General features: G+C 41.1%; 1 protein-coding gene across 1 annotated transcript; it reads left to right on the top strand.

Annotated features, from left to right (window-relative positions):
- Positions 1-191: 191 nt before the first annotated feature.
- On the top strand, positions 192-4553 carry ATG12 (autophagy related 12). The gene is made up of 4 exons (XM_084225202.1): positions 192-387; positions 525-661; positions 2114-2176; positions 2530-4553. Exons 1-4 carry the CDS (start codon positions 216-218, stop codon positions 2587-2589), a joined length of 432 nt encoding a protein of 143 aa, XP_084081328.1. The 5' UTR covers positions 192-215; the 3' UTR covers positions 2590-4553.
- Positions 4554-9155: the final 4602 nt, after the last annotated feature.

Below are 9155 nucleotides of genomic sequence, written 5' to 3'. Positions count from 1 at the left end.
AGCCCCGTCCCACTCTCGGGCCCGTGGCGGCGTGGCGCGCGCACCACGTGACCGGCCGGGCGCGGCCGCTGCCGGCGGGACGGCTCGCGCGTCACGTGACGCTCCTGGCGTGTCACGTGACGGGAAAACCGGTGTCCCACGAGGGACAAAACGCCTGGCGGCGCAGGGGCTGCCCCTCGCGCGGCGTCACTTCCCGCTGCCCGCGCAGCAGCATCATGGCGGAGCCCGAGGAGCAGCCACCGCCCGCCGCGGCGCAGAGCAGCGGCCGGAGCGACGGCGGGGAGGACGCCCCGGAGAGTGGGGCCGCGGCGGGGCCCGCCGAACCGGGCCCACCCCCGGCCGGGTCGCCGGGCACTGAAGAGCCCGCGGGCGACGCGAAAAAGAAAAGTAATGGGCTGGGAGGCCTCCGCGGGGGCGGGCGGGCTCGATGACGGGCAGGCGCGGCGGCCAATGGGCGGCGCGGGCGGGCGGAGCGGGCCAATGAGCGGGGGGGCGGGCCTGTTGTGACGCGGCGCTCCCCGCAGTTGACGTGCTGCTGAAGGCCGTGGGCGACACTCCCATCATGAGGACCAAGAAGTGGGCGGTGGAGCGGACCCGGACCATCCAGGGCCTCGTGGACTTCATCAAAAAGTTCCTCAAGCTGATGGCCTCCGAACAGCTGGTACGGGCGGGCACCGGGCGGGGGCAGAGCGCGTAGGGTCCACGCTGTCAAACCCTGCAAAGACAGTGTTGAAATCTAGGCTACAGCTGCCTGCAGGAATCTTGGAGTAGGAGCTCCGAGAGAACTAATATTGAGCGAGCTGTTGCGGTGCAGTGTAGGTGTGCTCGGCACTGACCTTTGGGATTTTTGCAGTGTCTGTATTTCTCCGTGTCTGTCAGGCAGAGCTGTGTGCACGCTGCGCAGCCGTGTGTCCTAGGGAAACATTGCTAGGCACTGCGTACCTGGTAGAACTAGGTATAGAGACGGAGTATTAGAGAAGCAGTTCAGAGTTTTTGGGATCAGCTTTCTGAATCTGAGTGTCTGTTTCCTTCAGAACTCACATCTAAACTAGTTGAGCTACTGTCATAGGACTGTTTTTGCTTTTAGAATGGTGAACAGGGAGATGTTTGTCCTTGGGCAGCGGATTGCCAGTGTTATTTATGGACTCCTTCCTGCGGAAGTGACCAGCCTAAGTGGCCTCATGATAACACTGGAAGAGCTGGAAATACAGTCACACTGATTTTGTCTTTCTGCAATGAACTCTCAATACAGTCTGAAGTTTTTATTGAAGATAGACAGTTAAAGCTAGCCTCATTAAAGTAGTCAACTAAAGTGTAGCTGAATTCATTCTGTTTTTGGCTTGGAGGATCTTATTTAAGTATATAGGCATAAATGCACTGGCCTTCTGATTCACCTGGAAATCATGAGGGATCTGCTTTTCCATGGTTTAATATCTCAAAGAAGAGTGATAAATATGATATTGACCAATGACAATCTCAACAATTTGATTCCATGCCTGTCATCTCATTACTTCAGGACAAAAAAAACCAGAGTCACATAGCCATTCTGTGTGCCTGAAGCCTAAGGCTATACTTAAAGAACAAAGCCCTAGGAATTTTATATCTTTTATTTGGAAATAACACATGATACCCCAGTACCCACTGTTGCCCCACACAGCAGATCACAAGGCCCTCTTTGTCATTGAGGATTAGCTCCTATACATGTAAATGTGTTTTTTTGGAGCAGGAGGTGAGAAGGATGACTTGGAAATAGAAAAAGATGTTTCTTATTTCTGTGTTGGCTATTCTAATTGAGCAAATCTGGAATAGCATGAGTGGTTTGGGCTGAAGTAAGAGCAAGAGCTAAACCACTTTGTGCAGCTGTATGGGAGAGTAATGGGTCAGCTTGCAGGAAAAGGAAGTCAGCACATTTACTTTGGCTTGTTCTGGCTGGTCAGACAGAGGTGATCCTCATAGCTCTGTTGCTCCTCCACGCTGAAGTGAAGATAGTAACTGGTCATATTCTTCTACATGCTTAAAGATTATAGCAGAACTTTTGACTGCAGAATGATTCTTCTGTGTTCCCAGTGGGATCCTGTGCTATCTCCATCTCTTCTCTCTCATTTTCTTGCAGTTCATATACGTAAACCAGTCTTTTGCTCCATCTCCAGACCAAGAAGTGGGGACCCTCTATGAGGTAACTTTCGTCGTAAATATCCTTTCCAAAGGATTTAGCAGGATTTGTCAGCACACCTTTGACACTTGAAGTCTCTCACTGCCTCTAGCAGTAATAGTTTGCATTTAATGTAGTGTAATTGATATTCACAGATCTGTGTGAATGGGGTCCAAAGAGAGGTGACTTCATGCAGTCTCTGGAAATGCATTCCTTCATGTGCAGTGTGTTTTCCTGCCTCTCACTGTAATGGGGAGCTTTCTCATGACAATATTCCATGACGTGTGTATCTGATGGGAAGACTTTTTGTTTTGCTTCATGTATATGCTAGCCCATGAATAATTGTAACAGCTATTGTTTTTTTGTTTTTCTTGCAGTGTTTTGGAAGTGATGGCAAGCTTGTACTGCATTATTGCAAAACTCAGGCATGGGGATGAATGACTGGCCACACAGTTGTTCAGGTTTTCTCTTCAAAAACGGAGGAAGGACTAACTTAAACTCAAGCTGTAAACACACAGAAAGAGGGATTTTTGCATTGCTGCCTATGAACATATGATGCAGATGAATAAGCGAAGAGCTGGTTAGGCTATATGATCACATGGCTTTTTTTCTGATGTACATCTGGGGTACAGAAAAAACACCTCCACCTGCCATGTAGAGTAGAGCCAGTGTTCTTGCTGCTGACTACTTAATTACTGTATCTGAAGGGAAATTATTTCAGTTGTGTGCAGGACTGACTGGACAGCTCTGTCCATATGCTGTACTGAAGATAAGAGAACCTTTTTAATAAAAAAGGAATGTCTGTTGTACATGTAGCCTGGGATTCAGTTTACTTCTTATGTGTTGTAGATCTGTGGTGGGCATCCTGTTCTTTGTGAAATCTTTATCTTCAGTGTGCATTATCTCATATTATTTCAAGACAGTATTTTGATTTTTTTTTCTTGTAATATATCGGGGTTGGTATCTAGTCTAATTACTCCACCCTTTGCCTTCATCGTGTTGGTAATTTGGGTATCTCATTTATGATGGCACAGTATCATGGGCGTCCTCACAATACTTCTCTCCTGCACAAATTTTGGAATGTTTTGTTGAAGGCTCAACACTTCAGCAACTTTCAAGGTGTTTCTTCTTACACTGTTTAATGACTTCCATCTTTAGCTGAATGATGTAGCTAGCTGCTGCATCTGGAGTTCTTGAAAAAGTAGATATTAGCTGCTAAAACCTCTATATATTCTCTTTTTGACTGTTGTTAATTTTCATGTTTTACCAGCTGTGTGGTCCACTAAACAGCAGAATGCAATTTATATTCTTTTGCTAAATTGTTGCAGTGAAAATTGACTTGAGGTTTTTTCCATTTGGAGAGGACTTCGTACCTTGACTAGGATGCTGACCTTTGCTTTTATTTATTGGAGAGTTTGGGTGTGAGGGGTGGAGATTTTTAGTGGGTTTATTTGAAATGTCTGTTGTACAGTCTTTTATGTTTGTTTAAGCTGAACCAAATTAAATGTTAGTTATTTGCTTGGAGAATGTTCTTATGCTGGATGGCAGTTTTTGTCTCTGATGTAATCCAGTTCTTCAGCACGTACAGACAAAACAGCCATTTCTAGTTTAAATCATGTTTTTACTATAGTCTGGAACTGTTATTTCATGCAAAAGTGGCACTTATGTAGTCTCTGCAGCCTGTGTATTGGATTTTTTTCCAACTGAGAGGACTTCTGGAAGAGTAATACCCAGCTTAATTTACTGACGTTGCCACAGTTTACGTGCAGTGTGCACATACACTACTTACATGGGCACGTGCTCTGAATGCTTGCTTATGTGGATAGCTTGATGTATCTTGGCACTTTTTAAGTGGAAAACTTGGGTTCACTTCTTTAAACTAACAAGGCAGAATTTGTTGTAAGCTTTAAACTTCAAATAATCCATACTTTGGCCTGCTTAGAACCCTGATCTCATCAATCTACGTCTCTTTAAAAGAGCTGTTGCAGAGGGAAGCATTCTTATTCCGTCTGGTTGAGGAAATTGCCTGCTAAGTTACTGTGAGGCCAGCACAACCTCAACAGCCACTAGAGGGTACACAAGGACAAAGGTATTTGCATAGTTTTATCTGGGGCTCTTTTTCAATCTTTTTCATAGTATGTCGACATGTTGGCCTTGCAAATATAAGTAGTTTGTTCTCCCGTGTGACAGTATGTTTACCTAAGATAAGCTACTAGTCTGGTTCTCTTTAAAAAATGCTCTATTGGTGCCTTTCACCTCACTTGATCTCAACAAATGAAACTACTGATAAACTGGAAATGTCCTCCTCAGAAGTGATGCAAGAAGGTTGATGTGTGTGTGTGTGTGTACTGGGGGCATTATGTTTTGGTCTTAAAAAGTCAAAAGACATTGAGATCTTGCAGAACTATAGGTCATTGTATCTGCCGACTAATTATAGAAGGTTGTCATTTATGCTGAATCTATAAATAATTTTTATCCTCTGAAGTTGAATAAAAAAATCGTTTGCCTCAATTCCTCAAAATGTGATAATCCAATAATGTAAAACCCACAGTAATGGTCTGGATTTCCTTCTTTACCTCATGCATTTTTAGACCTGGATAAATGAATCATGAAGCTTTGAATTATTCATTTATCTAAGATTCAGCTTGTTTCCTGAACAATACTTACTTTTTACTGGTTGCTTCAGCATTTTTCTGCTCTTAATTTTTTTCCAACCCCAAGTAATTTTTTCTTGGCCCCTTGTTTACCAGTATACAGTGAGTACTTACTGATCCAGCCCTTGCTTTGTGTTTCCTCAGTCCTCCTAAGCGGCTGCCTTTATTCTATTCCTTTTATTGACTGCCAGCTCCAGTTCTGCTAATTTCCCCATGTCACTTCTGTACCTTCTTTACAGAGAGAGTCCTCCTTTTTGCCACTTTCCCTTTGGGTTTGTACCTTGCATCAGGGAAGTTGTCAGTACTTACCTCTGGTAGCTCTTTATGGACCATGGACTCTGTCTGGAGCTGAGGTGTGATTTTGGGTGGTAGAAGATTTTCCTTGCTTGTATTCTTCAGTAACAAATCAGACTGCAAACATGTCAAGTAGATAATGTGTCAAGTGAACAAATAAGTGATTCCCAGTACATTACTTGTAGAATTTGCAAGATACATGTTGAATCTCCTATTTTAAGAAGGGACAGTTATAGCTTCTAAAATCATAGATTGTCTTGGTATGCTTTTCTCTTTGAAAAGAATATTTCCAGTAAATTGTGAACCTCAGAAGCCCAAGTAGAATATGAACTGTGTTCTCTGCATTTGGTATCATTTAAGTGACTTCAGTTACTAGAGTGGGAGAAAAAGGGTATGAAGGTAAGGACTGACTCTTGGATAGATCTCTCAACTCTCAGTGATACAACTCTCAGTGAGAGTTGTACAAAACAAAAAATAAAAGTCTAGATTTACTCAAAGTTGTGCTCAACCAATATGCTACTATACTGATGCTGCTACTATACTGAACTGCCAATATTTGTAATGTAATTTAATTCACTTGATTTAATGTAACTGAATTAACAGAAAAGGCAAATTGAAAACATTCAATAAATAATCTTTAAAGACTGAGAAATAAGATAAGTATTGGAAAGGGAAGTTACTACACTGTTTTTATGAACGACCTAGTACTTCACAACATCCTGATATTAAAAAATAATTCTATGCAAAATTCAGTTACCCTGTTTCAAGTTAATAATCACCAGATGCAAACCCTTCAAACTGTGAGGCACTATTTTTATTAATTATTATAATGTTTTAGAGAGTGGCTTTAATGATAGATTTGTAAATTGTAGTTTGATCTAGTCTTAAATGTATACGGAAACCTGAAGAAGCTAAATGAAACTAAAGTTACATCAAGAGTGAAATGATAAAATACACAGTTGTGCCACCTATGAGCATACTGAGCAAATGTCGTCAGTTCCAGGACTTTAAAATCTCGGAAAAACTACTGCTAAGATCTTGATATAAGATGTGTCCATGTTAATTATCCCCACAATTCAAACTTGAATGTACTGATGCACAGTAAAGTCACAGTGAAGAGGTTGGAAATTCACACATCCATTCTTCCAACTCCTTCCAACACCAAAGCAGCTTCTGTTTACCAATTGTTGCTGTTCGTGCTCATTTTGCAAATCAAATTCTGCCTGTTTGCACAACTTTTTGACCTACATTGCTTTTGACTACCCTGAAGTCTCAGTTATTCTTCAGAGATATTATACAAAGGTTATTCAAGACATTATCTTACTGCACCATCTTTATCTTGAGGGTGAGAAAAAAAAAAGGGGCGGCAAAAATTCCTTTAACTGGAGTTTTTCATGAGGACTGACTATTACAAGCTTGTATAGAATTCAGATGTGCATTAAAAATTAAGAGGTTTTCAGCCTTGTTTTGAGCTGGATCATCAAGAGAAGAAAAACACTTGACAAGAAAACCTGTGAAATGTATTTCTTATTTGCAAAGACCACACTTCAGCTTTGTTAATACCATATTTAATATGCTTCCAAGGCTAAACGTCACAAAACCCCATGCTTTGCTCTTGCTTTAATAGCGATAATGCTGTGGGATGTCAGATGCCTCTTTTAGTCAGAATTAGAGTGACAAAAGCTCATTTAGTGATTGTTTCATCCTTAAATACGTGGTAAAAAAAGGTTGAATCACATTTTTGACTGAGATCAAAATGAGTACATTAAAGGCCTAATGTTAAGCCTGTCACACTACATCTATGTCACTAGACTTGGTAGTGCCAGGAAATTTTCTGGGACTCTGTAGCTCAGTCATCTGTACAGCTGTTTGTTAGAACACTTGCTGGCACAGGTTTTGGCCTGTGCTCAAATCAGAAACTGGCAAGGTACCATTTCTGGTGGGCACTTTGGATGTGATCAGCCTGTTACAAAGTTCAGGTGGTAAATAAATTGATGAAATCTGTTCTGTGCAAGCTGGCCCCTGTGCCAGAGATCAGTCCTTGGGATACTTGTTGCTAGGTACACAGGTGAAATTTCAGGTGAGATTTGATCCCTTGTGTATGCAATGAGAAGAATTAAACTTTGGGAGAAAAAAACATGGTCCCTCTTCAAACTTTGAGAGCAATCTAGGAATTTTTAAAAAATTATTCCTCTGTGTTCCCTCCATGCAATTGTCTCTAAATTACTAAATTGATGCCTAGCAATAGCCACATTCAGCAACATTTTTTATTAAATATGCAGATTACAGATGGTGGCAAAGTACTAGCTATGTCTTGGCTCCATCATACCTTTCTTTATTAAAAGTAGATGATGAACATTGCTTAATTTTTTTTTTTTTGAAGAGTAGAGGGGTATTGGAATCCTTGCTCTGTATCTTCTGATGGAATGATTCAACATGCAAATTATTTATATAATGTGTATATATCAATTAGACCGAACACAAAATATTATTAAAATTGGGGGCCTTACCTTAGAAAAAAGGTTTGAGTTAACATGTTCCAGTTGCAAAAATCAGTATATGATTGAAAGCAGATAAAGATGTTTCCCTTGAACTCTTTGGTAAAAGAACTAATAACCCTAAAGAGCTCTTAATGGGAAACCTCAAAGAAAGGAGAAAGATCTCCATATAAAAGCGCACAGCAATGTTCCTAATGCAGAGGCTAGCCAGTACTTTGGCTTTCTCATGTAAATATCATAAATTTAAAAAGACCACAAATTTATTTGTCTTCCTTGCAGAGGAAAATATCAATATTTTGTATTTTATCTATAGTATATGCATGTCCCACCAAAAGTGGATCAGACTGATTCTTCCAAGAGTTCCTTCTGTGCTATGTGGTTTAATGCCATGCAGCTCTTCACTGCATTGTTTGGAGTTTGCTTTTACCCTCAGCAGAGCTCATGCCGTTCAGTAGTTGTTGGTGTTTCCAGTGTATGATATGATTTTTTATGTGGCATCCTCATTTCACTTGTAGTTCACTTCATGCTTTTAGTCTGAAGATGGTGTTTAACTGCATGATGTTTGATGCAATTGTTCTCAAGCTTTTTTTGAGAATTGCTGTGCATGCAACAGTTTCTCATCAAAGATCTCCTGCATACTAAGTGATCAATCTCACTTTACAGGTTATATTACTGAGGGACAGCTGCACGGATACATTGATTCATGACTGTATTGAGTCTTGTAGTCCCAATACTTGCACTACAATTGCAGATCCGGGTTTTCTCTTTAGAACCCTCTACAAATGTCAGAAACTTAGGTGAACTGAGACTTAACAAAGAGGTGACTTAGTAAAAGGGGTGGAAGTAATTTCATCTGGAGGAGGAGGTGTAAGTATTCATAAGGGTGTTGAAGTGCTATCGCCTGGCCAGGCTAACAGACCAAAGGGACCAAACAGACCAGAGAGTCTGGTCATTTAGACACCTTGGATCCCACCTTCAACCTAGCTCACAATTTTTATTTGGAGTTACAAGATATAAAATAAAGTACAGTCACCAGCTACATTTGCAGGCCTAGTACATGGTGCAAAGTGTCTAATGCTGCAGTTTGATAATTCCATTGATCTGACTTGAAGATTTTCCTCAGTAAAGCATGAGAGAAACCTTGTGAGCTGCACCCCAGTAGGAGATGATGTGCCAGTAAGTGATTGAGCACTTCAGCTGATAAGTGTCTCATAGAGTTAGCTGTCATGTCAAATGATGGCTTGATTTGCTTATACCTGTTTTCTGGGTAATAGCAGGGTGCTTCAGCATTTGTACATAAAGCAAAGTTTTTGCAGTTAAAGCCCAAACTCTATTCTCCAAGACAAGTTTTTAATAGGATACTTGAGAAATACATGTAATTGTTCATTTCTTCAGGTATATGATTTCCAGCAATAAAAGTGCATAAAGTCCTGAAGTCTCCTTGTACAGAATCACAACTGAGAATGTAAAAATAATTCCTGTGCTGTGTGGATTTCAGCATTCTCTTTTTTTATATTGACTTTCCAGTGACAGTTAAGTGCTGTATGTGCTCAGACC

Source organism: Fringilla coelebs, assembly GCF_963513975.1.
Source record: "Fringilla coelebs genome assembly, chromosome: Z".
NCBI lineage: Eukaryota > Metazoa > Chordata > Aves > Passeriformes > Fringillidae > Fringilla > Fringilla coelebs.
Note: the sequence above shows the minus strand (reverse complement) of the source record. Positions and strands in the feature narration are given on the sequence as shown.

What these genes read in the sequence shown, in the direction of transcription:
- ATG12 (XM_084225202.1), top strand. Translation starts at nt 216, where the DNA reads ATGGCGGAGCCCGAGGAGCAGCCACCGCCCGCCGCGGCGCAGAGCAGC. An exon ending in TGATGGCCTCCGAACAGCTG is followed by an intron (nt 662 to 2,113) that starts GTACGGGCGGGC and finishes ATTTTCTTGCAG; the next exon opens with TTCATATACGTAAACCAGTC. An exon ending in AAGTGGGGACCCTCTATGAG is followed by an intron (nt 2,177 to 2,529) that starts GTAACTTTCGTC and finishes TTTTTCTTGCAG; the next exon opens with TGTTTTGGAAGTGATGGCAA.